Source organism: Pezoporus wallicus, unplaced genomic scaffold (assembly GCF_028554395.1).
Source record: "Pezoporus wallicus isolate ANWC-B61680 ecotype Strahan unplaced genomic scaffold, APGP_CSIRO_Pwel_v1 contig_2492, whole genome shotgun sequence".
Lineage (NCBI taxonomy): Eukaryota > Metazoa > Chordata > Aves > Psittaciformes > Psittacidae > Pezoporus > Pezoporus wallicus.
This window is the reverse complement of record NW_026637796.1, coordinates 1,808,841-1,827,052: the sequence shown is the minus strand read 5'-3', so window position 1 is coordinate 1,827,052 and position 18,212 is coordinate 1,808,841. Positions and strand designations below refer to the sequence as shown.

The window sequence follows — 18,212 nt, the reverse complement described above, 5'->3', positions numbered from 1 at the left end:
AGGTCCTGAAAGCATTTGTGATTTTTTTTTTCTTCCCTTCCCCCCCCCCCCTTTCTAAGCACAAAAGCTTCAGTTTGGTTTAGGTAATGTGGTACTTTAGTGAATAACAGTGCTTTGTTTTGATAGTGCTGCTTTTTCTGTTGCAATGCAGCTTCATAAAATAAATTTATGTTTGCTCCATGGATCCATCCGTGCTGTATCTCACACTAGGGTTATTGTAGCTTAACTCTCACCAGAAACAGCCATTTGAGGTCCAGGATGTCTGTAAAGACACAATAAAAGTTGCTTCTACAGGGTTAGCAGCTTGGTTTTGGGGAGCAAATCCTAGGAAAGAAGGAGATGTGGCCTCTTCCAGATGGGCTGCCAGAATTCAGGAAGCAATACTTGTCAGTTGCCTGGAGCATGCAGTGCTGGACGAACACTGACTTGGGCTGCTCTTGGAGAGGGGAGGAATGGGCTGAGTGTCATCTGTGTTTGGGAAAGGGAGCTTGAACAGGTGAATGCTGGCACAGCATGGGGCTTTCCATGGCTGCCTATTCCACCTCTGGGGAAGATAGGTTTTATTTTATTGCATATGCAAGATGTGTAGAAAATGTAAGTAACACAGATAAGCATATGGAGGATTGGATAATGTCTTCAGAGATGTCAGAATGGATTTCCTGCATTTAAAATTGTGCTGTTTAGGTAATATAGTAATTACTTTAACACCTATGGGATCTCTGTTATCCATTTTTAGGAACTGTTATGTAGTTTAGTGGACAAGCATGTGGAATTCTCTGCAACCCTTTTCAAGATGTTGGTCTTTGGAAGAGACAGTGGCTGCTTTGAAATTTCTGTAGTGGCTTTACTGAAGGAGAATTTCTAGTAAGAGATACTCTGTCTGCTTCTTTTTAGACACAAAGAATCAAATCTCTGCATATAGTCTGTTTAGGATCATTTATTAAAGCAGTGGCCTCTTGGAAATAAGTAACCAGTCTTTGTGTCTGCATTAGTGAAGATAAGCTATGACAACTATATATAAATACTATGTGTAAGATGATAGACATAGAAAGTACAGATGATATATGTAATAGAGCCTAAAAAAAACAAAATAAATTCTATTTAAGACCTGAAAATTAGGGGAAAAGTGTATTCTAGTGAAATAAAATGTCATAATTAAGTACAGACTTTGTTTTTTGCAGAGGCAGCAGGATTGTGACTTACACAATCGGCAACTGGAAAAATGCCTGAGCCTAATAATAACTTGCCTTTACATGAGGATATTATAAATGGTACTTCAGACTTGAGTGAAGTGAAAAAGCCAGATGAAAAAGAATCTGTTGTAAAAAGAACAATGACTCTGATTGAGAAGAATTGCTGTCACGACACCATATACATGAACGCAGCTAAGATTTTTCAAGGCATTCATACTGAAAAGGCTAAGGATAGAATGCTGGTGCGGTATGTGGGTGACTCAGCACCTCCCGTGCTGGCTTTTAAAGATGTGTGTTCCCAGCGTCTGTCTTATGAACTGGCTTTCAATGCTCTAAAATGTGAGTACAAAACTTTTCCAAGAATTGCCAACAGAAACGATGCAGCAGAGAAAATATGGCAGAACGGTGTTTAGTTTCTGCCTGACAGCATAGATCTTTTGTTAAAGATTTGTTGTTAAACCACAGGTTACTACTACTAGACTACTCATGTCCCTCAAATATTTAAATATCAACAAGTATCACTAGCATGTTGTGAAACCAAATGTTGAAACTCTGTATCTTTTCACAGAAAAGAATTACATGTATTTGGAGTTGCTAATGTTTGTGATTGAATTTGCCCTTAATTTTCATGATGTTTAAACTTTCAGCTTTTTATTAATAATTTTTAATTTTTTCTTTTCCTTCCACAGAATTTTGCAGATTTCATAGCGTAACTAACTTGTCAATATTTTCTTTTTTTTGCAGATCAAGATCTTCTTGAAGAAATGCTGTTAGATAGTTGTGTCTACCCATGCCATTCAATAGTAAGTGAACATTTTTGTGAAGAAATATTTTTTAATGTAATTAGAATATTTTTTGAGAATTCTGCAAAATTCTTCAAACCACTTGTTTTGAACTATACGGTAGCCTCTGAAATATTGCTGAGCCTGACTAAAATATTGCTGCTGTTGTTGTCTGAAGAGTCCATCTCCAAGGTACTAGATATGTTGTTTGAGTTTCTTGTTGCACCTTACTGCTTCCAATGGAGCGGCTCTGTGGAAAGGGACCTGGGGCTCCCAGTGGACAAGCAGCTCAATATGTGTGAACAGTGTGTAGCTGCAGCTGAGAAAGCCAACAGGCTGTATTAACAAGGGCACCACCAGCAGCGATAAAGGAGTTGTTATCCCACTGTACTCAGTGCTTGTCAGGACACACCTGGAATACTGTGTTCAGATTATGCCCCTGCTATATAAAAAAGATGTGGACAGTCTGGAGGGGGTCCACACAAAGGCCACAAAGATGGTGAAAGAACTGGGAAGCTGTATGAGGGTTTCATTCAGCCTTGAGGAAAGAAGGTTCAGGGGAGACCTTATGACTATGTTGCAGCATTTAAAGGAACCACTGGGTAATGGGTACAAGAGGAAAATTTTTCACAATCAGCTAGGGGAATAATCTCCCCAGGGAAGTGGGTTCCACAATATTGGGAACTTTCAAGATTCAGCTGGACAAGGGGCTTATCTAGAACCTCCTTTTGCCAAGAAGGGTTGGACCAGATGACCCTTGAGGTCCCTTCCAAGCTGGTATTCTGCGATTCTTCAAAGAAAGAAGGTAGGAGAGTGAACCATAATGATACTGCACTGTAATACTTGCTAACTAATGTTGGCCATAAGTCAGTGCATGTCCATGTGCTTTCATTCCCAGCTGTGTCCCCTTGTGAGTGGTGAAGAAAGTCATGTTCCCTTCCTGTCCCTGGGAGTTGGAAAGCATGGAGCGAACCCCATCAGACAAAAGAATGCATTGCACCCATGTTTCATTTCCTAGGCAATGTACTGAATGCAAATATTGTACTGACAAAAGCTGGTCCAGTTTACTCTCCCAATGTGCTTTCCTGCTTTGACATGAAAAGAAAATCCAGAGCTAGCAGAATAATCTGCTTCTGTCCCTTCCAGTTTAGTCTTAGATGCCTTTGAAAATTACAAGATGTTATTTGTGGAGATTGATGTGAGCAGGCAAATGATCTAACACACTGATTTTTGGCTTGTTTTTGTAAGGAAGTAAGGTAACATTTTTTTTGGTAGTGTTCCCTGAATAACTTGAGTTTCCTAGCTAATTCCAGTCCTGTTTGTGAGAGGGTAGGAATTTTTATAGGCATAAGAACTGTAGGAATTTCATGAAAAGAGGTAGACAAAAGTGAGTTAAGTGCTGATAATTACTGTCCCTAACAGAGAAGATGTTCCCTGCTTTAAACATTTAGGCATGGGAAGGAGGTTCTACATATGTCCCAATTGCAGAATGATTGTTATAGCTGAGCTTATCGGTTGTTACACGCTGAACAGTCCCACAAGAGACAAATTGATAGGCAAAAGGCTTTTTTTAGCATAGCTATGCAAGGAACTGCTATAGGAGGAGAAAGTAATTTCAAGGTAACATTAAAAGCTATTAAGATAGGGTATATTATCTGTGTGTATGGAGAATGTTTTAATTTAGATAAGCTAAATTACTTTTAAATTGTATATTTGAGTTTTTAAAAACCCTCAAATTTCAGTGTTTTACTAACTCTCCATAGGAATTATACTTAGAAATCAGAGTTTCATTGGAGTTTTTATTCTGCTGCTGACATGGGAGACTGCTGTTTGATATGGAACTTGTTGCAGAAGTATGGCATGCTTTGTGTCACTTTATCCAGTTGCTTTTCTGTTGCAGCCAGATGAATTAACCAGCTTGCTTGTTGTGATGCTTTATGACCTACAAGACCGAAAGTTTCAAGCACGAGAGATTTCTGATGAAGATGAACCTGTAGCAGACGTTCGGAAAATAGAGCATTATCTATACAGGTAGAGATGCAATAACATCTTTTTATTGATATATATTAGCAAAAATACAGACTTGTATAACCAGTACCTTTGTTAAAATAATTATTACAGATGTCTTTGATCTTAATTATTACAGAGGTCTCTTATCTTCAAATTTTGCAGGCTTTGTTTTTATTTTTAATGAGAACCTAGTTTGGAGAGAAACTTTCGTGTTCCAATAGTTAAGAAAAATGTAGCTAACCGTCTTTCTGTTGTGAATTACTTTGCTAGGGTCTTATTTTGGAATTGCTGAAATTTTTTTATACAACTGGAGAAAAGAAATTAAATAGTAAACATTCATAACTATGTAACAGTCTCGCAGTCATGGAATGGAATAACATCCATTTGTTTAGCAAAACTTCTATTATGAAACTTTGTTCTAATTTATGATAATAAATATTGAACAAACCAAATGATATATATGAAATAAGCATTTTAAGTAGTGTTCAAGTATTTCTTTTGTCAGTCTGTTGATAAACTCAACAGACATTTGAATAGAATTGTGTTGCTGCTGAATTTGGAATAGCCCCGAAAGTTCATAAGTGCAAGGTATTTCTGGAGGGCAGTAAGTAATATACCTTGACATCTAAAGTAGCTCACCAGCAATTTGTATTTACTTTGAATTATCATCTATCAAGATTATGCATAAAGATTGTGGAAAGAAAAGACTGGGAATATTTCCTCTGACATTTTCACATAATAATAATAAAACTGACTCCTGGTTGCCATCATCCTTGTGTTGTTTCTGTACAGATTTAGAGGCCAACTTTCATCAAATGCTCATTCTGCACATATATGTGTTTATATCTTCAAACATGCTAAAAAATTTGATGATCGTATCCCACAGGTTACAGTTCCAAAATGTGTCTGTGGGTTTTTTTTTCATAGTTGCCTGGGAAAACTGACATATTCACCTGTCATAATTCCAGTCTCATGCATTTAAGTGAAACAGTCTTAGCTATGTACTACTACCCTGCCTATACAGTTGTCTGGGTTAGAAAATGCCTCACTTGTATTTTCTGTAGCAGCTTGCAGAACGAGACCTCACTTTTGGTTTTTGTTTCCGAGCAAGACAGTAATATAATAGAAATCTTGCACGTTAATAGCTGATGTAAACTTGTATAAAACATACTAAACTTGTGACTATGTTTTTATAGTTTTAAGACCAAATTGGCAGCTGCACTGGCAAGATATCGCATCAAACATGATGCTCCTTCAATTGAATATGTTCTACCAGAAACCATACGTAAGCAGCACCAAAGGGCTTCTGCTTTACCGTTGTGTGTTTGGATAAACACATTTAAAATCAGGTAAGTTCCTTTAAGTATCATCTAATATTGATGTTTTTACATAGGAAGTGATATAGTTTGCTACACACTTGTTCTAGAATTTCCAGGTTATATATTACCAGTAATTTAAGTTTCTTACATTTAGATTCTGCTTAGACCACTGACGTTGCATAATGTTTCTTTGTCCTGAACCCAGGACAAGTTTTTATACAGTGCAGTAATGGTATTAATGAACTGTAACAAGTTGTGAAACAGTTTTTCTTACTATTCTATTGTTTATGTGGGTCTTTCACTAATTAAATCAGAAAATAAAGTTAGAAAATACTATATGAGTGAGTAAACTGTGATGAAAAATAGAGAAAACTTCTTTAAAAGTGTGTTACTGTAAGCAATAATCTTGGCTAAGGGTGTTAAGACAGATACAAAACAAAATGTAGACTTGAAATAGAAAATACCCTTTAATAATCCTTATATTCAGTGGTTTACTATAAAGGTAACTATATATGTTTCCAGTTCTGTAGTAACTAATACATGAACCATACCAGGTTATCCTGATACCAGTTTTGTTAGACAGGTAATCCATAGATACGATTTTCAAGAATTTTGTTTTCATACTCTTGTCTTGGACCAATGTCCTGTGCTTAGGTTACAGGCTCTTCAAGATAGAGAATGTGTCTTACTCTGGTTGTGATTTTGCAGCCCTTAAATAAGACTGAACTAAAAGCTACTGCGTTAAATCTACATTTAATGTACCATATAAGCTTGTGGTACTGTCTGAAACTGCATGTCAGCAAACACGTCTTGTTGTATATGCCTTTAAATCTCTATGATATTCGAATTGCAAACCTCAGCATTTTTGCCTTCATTACATTTACACAAAGATTATTTCAGTTATCAGCCATTAAACTCATTGCAAGCTCGGCTAAATTGAAAGCAACTGAAAGAACTTAAGTATTTCAGCATAAATTTGCCACAGTGTCTCCTGAGCAATGGACATATGTTTTGATGCTTTGAATTGTCCTCTGGAAGCACGTATCTCTTTCTTAACTTATCATCAGACTTATTAACTTAATAGTTTCAAAACAGGATTTATATGCCTAAAATAGAGTGAATTCCCCTCTTGTATTAGGCAGTATTGCAATTATGTATGTGTAAGTATACGTATACACCCACACTAGAAAAATACAAGGCAAAAATCCATGTAATCAGTGTGAACTGTATTGCTGAAATAACTCTTGTATATTTAATGGCCAGAGTTGTATGTTAACAGCCTTGAAGATGTTTTCAGAGATTTGAAGGAGAAGGGATTCACAAAAGTTGAGTCTGTGTCAGACTTGGACCATTATACGTATGGTGTGGACCAGCACTGCGGTGATGTGTTGGTTTTTCCTTCCTCTTTTAAAGAAGAACTGCTTAATTTAGATCTTTTTGCAGATAGGAAACTCTTACTGCAGGTGAGTTGATGTCACCCTTGAATCACAGGATCTGCAAACTAATGTTTTACATTAGAATTAGGTTATGTATTGTGTGTCTGTCCTATTACAGGCAGCAACATACTCATAAGGTTTTGGACATTTTTTATAATTAGGAGGTTAGAAACTGTTTCACTTACTAAATTTAGCATGGAAATGTTAATGCTTATAATTGATAGCTACATTTGAGTTAGTGGAATGTTTTAAATTTAACCTTAAAAAATAAACATCAAAAGTTGTCAAAGAGGCAGTCTTACCACTGAAAATGTGAGCAAATTTTCTGTGTAACTCTATGTGATTTACCCCAGTTAGCAGCTAATGGTATGCCAATATTCTTTCTTCCTCTTCAATTGCTTATTTGTGATGGAATGATGACACCTCTTTGTATTTTGTGCAGCATGGTTCCTAAATCTCCGTAAGTCCCATTGGTCTTCTCCCTGACTTGCCATCATTAGGCTCTCCAGGCAAGACTGGTCAGAGGCTCCTGTTGTAGAGTGGTGGTTTGGAGTAACAGTGCAACAACATGCAACCACAAATAATCTGCAGTGCCTTGATGATCTTGATTACCTAGCAGAAACATTTCAAAGGGCATTTTCACTTGAGGCTTAGCATTTTCTGGAAATTCTAGCCTCAAAATGTATTACCCAACTTACAAAGTAATTCAGTATTCTGTTTCAGTATGTACATTTTGAATAGAAGATATACATACAGAAGAGAACTATATATGAGAGCCCCATAGGTCACAGGAACAAATTCTGAGTATTACTATTTAAGAATATTCAAAGTGAGGTGAGTAGAATGGTACTTGAATGCTGTAAGTGGATACGTAGACAAGGATGTGAATGTAAAGGTTTAGTGCTCCTCCCCTCCTCCCTTATCATCAGTATTTGCCAAGTTTAGTGCTAAACATATCTTCATTCTTTGACTTTTAAAGTAATTTGATGGGCATAATGTTTGATTTATCTCTCTTCATCACCTGTAGTATGACATCGTTTACTCTTGTTGAGGTCCCTGTGCTTTCTGAATTCAAATCTGCCTCTGTGTTGTTCAGATTGGTCTTTGATCTGTAAAGACTTCATTTCTCCCATAATTATTGTCAAGAGCTATGTGAATAGTTTGGTATTTCTCTGTAAAGCTGCCTTTGAGGATGAGTTCTGCATAATGTGGTCTGTGTCTCTTCTGGAGCTGGCTCTTGCTAGGGGTTCCTCCTTAAGGGGATGATACACACATTCTTTTCACCTAAAGATATTTTGCTTTTGTATGCATTAGTTAGAATTAGATTATTTAAATTTAGTCCATGACTTTATAAGATGTTTGGGTTTATACTTTATTTAATTCTATATTAGCAGCTATCCCTGCTTAGTTTTTCTCCTGCCTTCTTTCCCATTTTATCCATTCTTTCCCATTCTTTCCCATGAAAACAATGAAATACTTTCCTAATTTGGAAAAGAAGGTTGGCATTCACAGAAACCAAATTAATTGGTGATACTTGATTTTGTGTCATTATTTTCCAGGATAAGTCTCGCAGCCTTGCTGTACACGCTGCACAGGCACAGCTGAATTCAGGTGACAACATTATAGTGGCTCATGTAGGCTCCCATCTGACCATTGCCCATTTGTCAGTGCTGACAAATCACAGCATGTCCACAGTCTTTGTTTGTGGTGTGAAATCTTCGGAAAAGGAAGCAGAGCTGAGGAACTTTTTCAGCCACATGGAATGTACAAGTAGGTTTTAAAACAGTTGGCATACATAAAGTATTTTAATACAGACATTTGTGATGCATATAGATATGGCATAATGTTATCAGAATTCGGAGATCCCTTGTTTGAGGATTTGGGGAGGGCAGTAAGAATTTATTTTTTGTCACAAGGTGAACTGAGAGCTCTTCAGCTACAATTAAGTTAATCAAAGGTTGCAGATTAACCATGTCATAGGCTCCTGAAGTATCGGGGTGAATTTTTCCACAGAAGTAGTTACTGTATAGCAGTTGGTGTAGGTGGTAGCTGGGAACTTTTGGGTCCATTTTTTTGGTGTCTTGGCTGTTGCTTTCAGTCTGATATCCACCTGTTTGAGAGTGTTAATCCAAAACATATGAACTTGTCCAGGTTACCCGGAGGACACAATCAGAACAAAATGCAGCCAGATTCTGGAATCCCATTAGCAGTCTTTTAAGTGGAAGATGCTAAGGTCTAGCTAGTCCTTCCATCTGTCTGAAATCAGTGGGGTACACTTAGCAGGATCTGGGTCTAGCAGCCTCTAGCTCTATGGAAGCCTGTGTAACACCACAGTCTGCTCACTTTTTGTTGCATTAAAATTAGGCAGCCTTGCTTGCATGTAGAATTGTAAAGTTTTTCCTTTCTTTCAGATATTCAGTTGTTACATGAAGACTTCACGGAGATTGGACCAACAGACCCAAAACTTCAAAAGGCAAAAGTTATTTTGCTGCTACCACAGTGCTCTGGACTGGGTGCTGGCGACCCAATAGATTTTATTTTAAATGAGCATGGAGGTAATTTTTGATACAATAGCTAGCTCATGCTTTCTGGTAGCAACAGTATTCAAGTATTGTGGTCTGGACATCATAACTGCCTCAGTAAATTGTTTCATGTTACAAAAAAACCCTGTCTTTATTTAAATTACTATAAGATGTATACATTAAATAACTTGGATAATTCTGTGTGTCTGCTTCAAGTTGATGGTACGAAGTTTGAGGGTTATTCTGGGGATCAGAATGTATACAGCCTTTCTTTTAAAGTAAAAAGACTGTAGGCAGAAAACTTATTTCAAGATACCAATGTGTGTATGATTTTCCATTGACTACGTTCCTTTATTGACTGTTTGTATAAGTCTATTCACTATACAATTTTCATCAAATAGAAGCAAGAGGCACTAGTGATTACAGGTAAAGAGGGAAGGAAGAATCACTTAGGCACTCCTTGGTATTGTTAATTTGTAAAAACTGCCTTTCCAATGCACCAGGAATAAACCAGGTCTGTTACCAAAGCATTTTTTTGCAAACAGCTGAATTTAAGACACTAGTACAAGTTGCAATAATAAATTCACAACTCTTTGCATTTAGATGCAGAATTACTAAAAGACCTTTTCCGGGGAACTGTAGCCAAGGATAAACTCAGTGTTCTTGCTGAAAGGCAGCTTAATGAGTTGATTCATGCAATGAAATGTAAGTGTGCCAGCTCTCCAGTTTCTGGGAAGACCTCGTACTTTCAATTCCATTGTGCTATCACCAGTTTTTCTATAGGTAAAAATATACTGATAACCCTATTAGTTAACAGTAAGTCTATAACTAAAACCCCTGAATGGTGATCTCCTCAAGTCTGAAGGTGTTTCTGTGGCCTAGTGTTCACCAGACATTAGTACAGAAATCTGTAGCATTGTGTAGAGAACCGGCTTACTGGCTTAGTCATACTCTGCTCTGAAAAAGTTGTAAGTGTAGTCTGACACCCCCCCTGCGTGCTGCCACTTTCTTTTCCCCTCCTTTGGTAGCTGCGTGAAAAAACTGGATATTGCTTAGAATTTGTGCTGAAATCCACAAATATTTGAAAAGATTTTTATTATTAAAACCCACTAGAAACTGAATACCGATGGGTGCGGGAGGATGTATTTTATGGGTAGAAGTGACATACAAGCATAAATTTTTGTGATGCTTTCAGTCCTCACTAAACCACCGTGTGTATGGAGAATTTGAACTGTGGAAAAATCTTGTTTGTTTTGTAGTTAAGGAAGTACAAGCTATTGTTTACTGCACTTGTTCAGTTTACCCAGAAGAAAATGAAAGAGTAGTGAAGAAAGCACTGGAATCTGAAGTGGAAGGAGATAAAGTACAACCATATAGGTATGGAATGAGTTCTGTGTGTGGAAAATTACGGCATCACTTTAAATTGTAGCATAATTCTTAACCTAGACTTATCTGTCTTGCATAAGATTAACATTTAAAATAGTTTTTTTCTGCCTCTCATTCATCCTTTTGACTTTTTCATGTAATCTATTTGTTCATCTGAAATCAAGATGGGAGAAAAGCATCACTAGTTGGAAATAACGTGGCAAGCTTCTGCCAAAGCTATTGCTTTGTCCTATCAGTATTCAGAGTATGAAGCTAGTTTAAGTTAAAATGGAGACTAGAAGTTGGGGGACTTGCTAGCATGCTTTCAGCTTCTGACCCTGAATGATCAGTTTCAAAGGAAAAAGAAATTATATCTTACAATTTGAGAATAACACAGAAAAATAAGAACCTCTGCTGTAGGAATGTTCATCCTTGTATTTAGACAAATGATTTTTTTTTTGGGGGGGGGGGGGTAGAGGGACCGACACACAACCAGTTACAGTAAGAGAACATCCTGTGCAACCATAATAAATAGTAATATATATGAAAAAATGTGATGTATACTTTATATGGAGTTAAACCTGTGAGCTGCTACCCATCAGATGGAGCAGTTGTTAAAAGACTGATGGATACTGCCTGGATTTTCCTTTCAGTCATAGTAGATAAACACAAAACAGCTGGCACTTTCTTGCACATAGAGATAATAGTTGATTACAGCATGCAGGTTAAAAGCGTTTTATGTTGCCGAAAGCACAGGAGAGCAATACTATATATTTAGATTTTCTATTATCTTAGCTGATGTTAGTGACCTGGCTATTGTAGGCAAAGCTTCTGTGGTTAAAGTATCATTAAATGCAGTTACATTTCACATGATTAAAATGGTAAATGTTAGCTATGGCCAGTCCAGAGAATTTTAAAAAGAGGTACATTATGTGTGATGTTAAGATACAGTACAACAGAATGCATCTTTCTTGCGATTCACTGATAGGAAAGAGTAGCATGTTTGAATTTTTATGCCAAATGGATGAAATCAGGGTATGTCTTGCCAATGATGCTACACTACCCCAAAAGCATTTATGGATTCTTGCTGTAAACTCTGTTTTCCTCTGGGATTTGAAATCATGTCAAGTCTATCATGTCTTGATCTATATGCAGCTACTATTCTATGGGAAGAACTAGGGTGACCTTGGAACAGAATGGTCTCTGTATTATTTGAACACAAATAACACATAAATTCATGCTATGTGTAACAGTATGTGTATTAAAAAAAAGACTGTGATTTTTTTCCCCCCCTGGAGTTTTAATTTTTTTTTTCAGAAAAATTCCTTATGTCTAAAGACCTCACCTCCCCCAAAAAGACAAACCAAAATCTAGCCCGTGTTTTGAAGAAACAGCATGAAACTTGTCAAACCACCAGATGATACTTTAACCTTCAAATACAAGGCATTCTCAGATGGTAAGAAAGGGAGAAAAAAGCTATAGTAGGATTCTTGCAGACCTGAGCAGATTTGTGGCTGAAGACTCAATGACCTTCATAAATAACAATTCCAGATTTGGTTCCTCCTCCAGTGCCCTGCACGCAGCTTGGATGTTCTCATGAGTAATTCTTGCTACAATAAAGCTTCTGGTAACCAGCATAAACAGAGCAGTAATACAACACCATAAATAAAATATATCATTTGATTATGCTTAAGATGAAAGCTCAAGCTGTTTAAGATGCATGTACTGCTTATGACAGTTCCCTGTACACCTTCCTTGGAATTAATTAGATAAATTATTTGACTAAAAGCATGCAGGATAGAATTAAAAACTCGGTTGCAGAATTACGAACCCCTGTGTTAACAGTAGTGTCTTTGAGAGGCAAGTTATACTAATAAAACATCCTGTGTGGTCATCACAAAGTTACTTAATATCAATTTTCCAAGAAAGAGGAAAGCTTTCAAGAAACTCTTACACCAGTTGTGCTTGTTATGTCTTTTGGACTTAACTCTGCTGAGTGCTGAACAAAGTGGTGTTGAACAAAACAAGGCTGTGCTGGAGTGGGGTCATACAGTTGGCCTTCAGGGTGTGAAATCGCAAAGGTAATTTCAGATGTACCCCCTGTCTAAGCTGAGCTTACCTTAAGGGATGTGGCAAGCAGTTTATAGCAAAGGCCTTACCTTATGTAAAGGTACACACTGCAAATGTGCATGTAGACAATTGAAATCATTCATGCATTTCCCTTTGGCCTGTCCAATTTCTGCATCAATTTTCACGGTTAGACCATCCGCTAAAGGGATTCCTGGTAACAGTAATCTGTTTATGTCAATCAAAGTAAAGATTATCACTTTCTTGTATTGAATCACCTGATCTAAAAGCAAAAATCTCCTGTGTGTCCTCGGACAGAGTTTTATTTAGTAATGCAGGAAGGATGTTAGCCTTGTAGTGTGTTTTATCAAGTTCTGAGGGACATAAGCAAAATCAGGTTACGGTGAAAACTGGAGAACAAACAGTTTTGAAGACTTCCCCTTAGAAATGGACAAGCCAGATGAGTCAGCGTATTGCTTACAAACATTGAATGTGTTTCTCTGAAACCACCTTAGAATAAAACCCTATCTGAAGAGGATCAGTGGAGCACTGAGGGGCTGTATCTTACAGTCCTCAGCAGTGCAAAGAGGAAGAGGTAGTAATTGCATCAGGACATTTTGATAGCATTTTTCTGTACTGAAACAGCTTAGTACTAGTTCAGCTGCTTTACAGGCCAGGTCCTTGTAACAGGTAGGGACTACTGGAATACAGGGGAAATATGAGAGAAAGCTAGCCTTCCTTCCTCCCTTCCTTCCTCACGGATGCCCTGCAAAACTCAATTGTTAAAAATAGGCAAGTTTTCCTCAACTAAGATTTTTAGCTTAGGTAGATAGTTCTGATAAGCATAGAGTTAATTCAAAGTTAACACCTCTACAGTTTCTTGTGTACTGCTTAGTGTTTTCAGAGCATTTCCCAATTTCATAGACAACTTGATAATCCAGTAATTGCAAACCTGAGAAAGAACAAGCTTGTTAATTATGTTTGTACATATTTATTCTCTGGTGGTTAATACTTAGTTATGGGAAAAAGTTAAATGGGAATTATTGGAAAACATGGGGAAAAAAAATAGTTCTAAAAAGATTAATTCTCATGTCTGTCTTAAATTGCAGTTTTTAAAAGTGAAGATAGGCAGCACAAGATTGTAACTGAAAGATGTAATTTGGAAATTAGTTTTACTATATCTTGTTTATTTCCTTTCATAGCTTTCAATATTATTTTATGGTCATTTGTTTATTTTTTTACAGGCTTATTCCTCCTGTTTTTGATACTTGCTCTGATTCAGATGCTTCCACTGAACCTTTTTTCAAAACAGAGCCATCAGAAATCTCCAGTGGCTGCTTTCTGGCTGTTCTGGCAAGAGAGGTAAGCTAAGAAAATTACCACCTAAAGACTTCACAGAAATAAAAGAACAGTGCCATTTTCCACAAACGAATATATGAAATTGAACATAAATAAATCCTGGCTGTTCTTTAGTTGTCTTAAGAATGAAGAATAGGCAAGCAGTTGAAATGTGCCCACCTTCATACAGTTTTACGCTGAGCACAGCTTTCCAATATGTGCCTTTTCCTTTGGAGCTGTTCGTGATCAGAGCAGTTTCCCAGTCAGTGTTAGGAACACCTAGAGGAAACGTATGGTTGCTGTTACACCTTGCAATGAAATAACCAGCTTGATTAGACTCATAATAAATAGTAACTAGCAAAGTTATTTGTTACGTCTGTATGTGTCACCCAGCTCTTCCAGTATCCAAGCAGACAGTGTCACTGTAGGGATAAAGACTTCGTTATAATTTGAGTAACATAGGTATGAATATGTTTCCTTCTAAAACTGAGGCATATGCAAAGGCAGGGGGCTTTTGCTGAGTATATTTAAAAGTCTTGGCATGTTTCCTGAGAAAAGGCCTTAAAGAGCTAGTCTGCATCTCCAAGCATCACCATCTTCCTCTGGTGTCTGAGAAAAGCAGGACTTTTTTTCACTGAAAGACGAAGGGGGGGATAATTAAATTTCATTGAAAATTAAAGATATGAGATCCTATTTAGTTATTTGTACCACTTCTGTCACGCTGCAATTACACTGCTTGAAAGCAGCATGTGTCTTGGGGAAAATGAGATGTTATTAAGAGAATCAGACATGAAAAGCCTTTTAAGTTATCTATTACTCATCTCTTTCTTTTCAATGAAAAATACTTTTTTGAACCTGGCTGAGCTACTAAGTTTTAGTTAATCATGCCATGTACCTCTGTTTACCGGACTGCCTCCCTCCAAATAAACACTTTTGTTTCAGGCAGCTAATTTGAGTTGGTTTTTAGTCAAATTCTAGTGCACAGAAGCAATTGCTCCTATGGACAATTTTTAGGTGATTCTGGAAATTAACATTTTCTGCAAGGCAGAAAATATGTACTTAGAATTTAAACTGAAATTTCTGGTTTACAGTAACCCTCTTCTTGGCTAGTTGTAAATAGTTTCTTCCCCATTGCTTCTCTTTAGATACTTGGATGTTGACCTGGTTCCTAGTTAATCTAGTTTAAGAGTTCCTTGCTTTTGTAGTATGTGCAAGGATTTTCATTATCATTAAAATTATTAATGTTTAATATTATTGGTAATATTTCTGTATTTTAGTAACTACTTCTGATACACACTTATATGTACATGCACGTTATTACAAACACGTCACAGATGAAGTCAGTGTGGGAGACATGTGGCATGAAGTCAGAATTCAGTTGCCCCTCTTCAGGCCTGTAAAGGGCAGGGTCTCTGAAGAGCAACTGCTCAGACATCTCTTTACACAACAGTCACATCCTTAATTTCCTGAATAAATAGTCTGGTTAGCGTTTATCACGTGTGTCATCCTGCTAGGTTTCTCATGGAGTCTGCAGCTCTGTGTTGTGGCTTAGATTCATTCTTTCCTTTGAATTTTGCAGAAAGATTCTTCTGAAAATCTGTCTGCTGAAGACATTTTGGGTCAGACTGCAGCAAAAGGACTACTAGATGGCATTCTTGTAGAAAAAACAAAGAAAGGGGGAAAAAAGCAGAAAGTAACACAACTTACACGTAATACTGTTGCTGGTGGTGTAGAGCCAAAGACTGCAGAGCTCCTTCACCGTCAAACTGTATCTAATATTAAGGCTGAAGTTGCTGTGTCTAAAGCAGTCAGTAACATACAACAGAAGAGTGTGAGCCGAACAAAAAGCAATGTTCAGCTGAAGAAATCCAGCCACCCCATTTCAGTCAGATCTCTGCCTAAAGTGCTGAAGCACACACGTCCATTGTCACCTGTGGGCAAGGCCTATGGCAGGCAGACACCTGCTAGAAAGGCACATGCAGAACACAAGCGGATTGTACTGAAGCCTGCAAAAATTATGTTTCCTCCAGTGGCAATGCCATACCTAAGTTCACAAGGAAACGAAGCTGGGATATCAGCTCATCACTGCTTCCACTGCTGGAGTGGAGCAAACAGTTTCCATGGCAGGGTACTTCTACCACCTCTGTGTAAAACAGTCAGGCCAGCTGTGCTTCATCCTCGACCATGGATGCAGGGATCTTCACACATTGCCCTGCCTTTATACAGAAGGTAAAGATTCCTGTATGTATTAATACACTTCTTGCTATATACTTTAAACTAGCATGTCAAAACATACATACCCCCCTCAGCTGCACAGATCTGTAGCAATACTCAATTTCAAATTGTTTTTTTTTTAAAGTGAGACTGCATTTTTTAAGTGACTATTTCTCTTTACAAGTACTAGGCACCATTTAGACTCTGACACATGGAAACTAAGCCTTGCATAGTGAACCAGTTAGCTCAGCTTTAGTTCTAAAACTAGATGTGAACTTTGGTACAGGCAACTGGCCAAGTGCACTAAAGCTCATGCACAGGTCTTCTACTACTTACTCCCTTGGTGTCTACTCAGCTGTGCCACAAAATCCTAACACTGAAAACTGGACAAAATATTCTCATGCTAAAAATACGGAATAATCATAATGTCATGTCAGACGATGTCACAGCTCGTAAGTGCTTTTCACAACTTAAGCATCTCTCAGTTGAAAAGAGCTGCTACTGTCCAAGTAAGTTATTTTTGTAAGTGTTACTGCAAGCCACTGAATAATGACAACACAGAGTGGCTTGTCTCTGGAAAGAGCTGTGAGCTTCTAACCTGCTCCCTCTTGCTAGCAAATATAAAATACCTGTAAAGTATTCACAACTGACTTGTAATCTGAGCAGAGGATAAAAGGGACACTCAGAGATACTTTTAATTATAGTATGATTTCCTATTAAACAAGGACAGAATAAAGAAGGAAAATGACCATCAATGATGGAATGACAGTAAGAGGAACCTCGGGAATTGTATTTAGAAGTGTAGAAATGAAACAAAGACAGCAGAGCAATATAGAAGGGCAGAAGTTGCTGTGGCCCAGAAGAGAAATTTTCCTCTAGGCAATCATTTAAGATAGTTGACAGAAGTGCTGCCAGTAGTGTCAGCACTGTGGAATGGAATCTTAACCAATGTGACATACAAGTCTCGATTTATACCCATCCACAGAAAACATTTTAACGTATCTATTTTTCTCCCTCACCTACACCAGTCAACGTAGCTGGATCAGCTCTACCTTCACAGGAAAGGATGTGAATGATACTACACCAGCAGTGTAACAGCTGCTTCTTGCTCTTCAGATGCATACCCTTGCATTGCTGAATCAGTGAATATTTCTTCTAGCATTTTAATTGGAGCCAGCTGTCCTATTCAGAGGCATCCATCACCTACTGCATATCCCTGTGCTCCTTACCTGTTCCAATAAAAGGAAGAACCCTGCTCTTGTTTCCATCCAACCAACCATCTTAGAGGAGGAGACATTCTACATGTTGGATAAAAGGAATGGTCAGTAAGATTTTGGTTTATTTTTTCAATATGGTTGTTAAATGCTTAACATATACTTAGAGATTTTGCACTTAGAGCACAAAAGTTTTTGAAAATCAAAATCTGTATCATTCATTATCAAAAAGAATTAAAATTACTCATAAAAGAACACACCTGTGTCTGATGACAGAATTTCTTGGATACTTACGTAATGCGCATCATGGCATCCCCCACCTGGTCTCTTCTTGCTACCAGGAGTTTACATCTTTGGAATGTCAGAGGCTGAACCTCTGAGTATCTTGATGTCTTGTCAAGAAGATCAGAGCAGGGCAGTGGAGATTTTGGCTCTGCAGGTCAGGAGCTTGCTTTGCAAGCACCAAATATCACACAGGGGCAATGTCTTGAGATGGCTTGTAGGCAGAAGCCTGTATGCTCAGCTGACTTTTGTCATCTGACTTGATGACTTTTTACAGTGAAACTGCACCTTTTGTCAGTAATATTCTGTAATACAATTGTTATTTTCAACTAGAAACTGTTGATTTAGCTTTCCATAGAAAAAAGTGTCCATTGTTCCACCACTGCCTCTAAACCACCGGTGTGTTCTTCCCTCCCCATAACCACAATTTAGAACCAGTAACAGTTGAGACCATTGTTTTATGCAGCTAA

General features: G+C 37.6%; 1 protein-coding gene across 1 annotated transcript; it reads left to right on the top strand.

Annotated features, from left to right (window-relative positions):
- Positions 1-715: 715 nt before the first annotated feature.
- NSUN7 (NOP2/Sun RNA methyltransferase family member 7) lies at positions 716-17,418 on the top strand. Its single transcript, XM_057407548.1, has 13 exons — positions 716-864; positions 1,182-1,532; positions 1,938-1,996; positions 3,876-4,006; positions 5,182-5,334; positions 6,584-6,767; positions 8,300-8,510; positions 9,152-9,295; positions 9,866-9,967; positions 10,522-10,639; positions 13,939-14,056; positions 15,612-16,261; positions 17,275-17,418. The coding sequence occupies exons 2-13, from the start codon at positions 1,223-1,225 to the stop codon at positions 17,339-17,341; spliced, it is 2,247 nt and encodes a 748-aa protein (XP_057263531.1). The 5' UTR covers positions 716-864; positions 1,182-1,222; the 3' UTR covers positions 17,342-17,418.
- Positions 17,419-18,212: the final 794 nt, after the last annotated feature.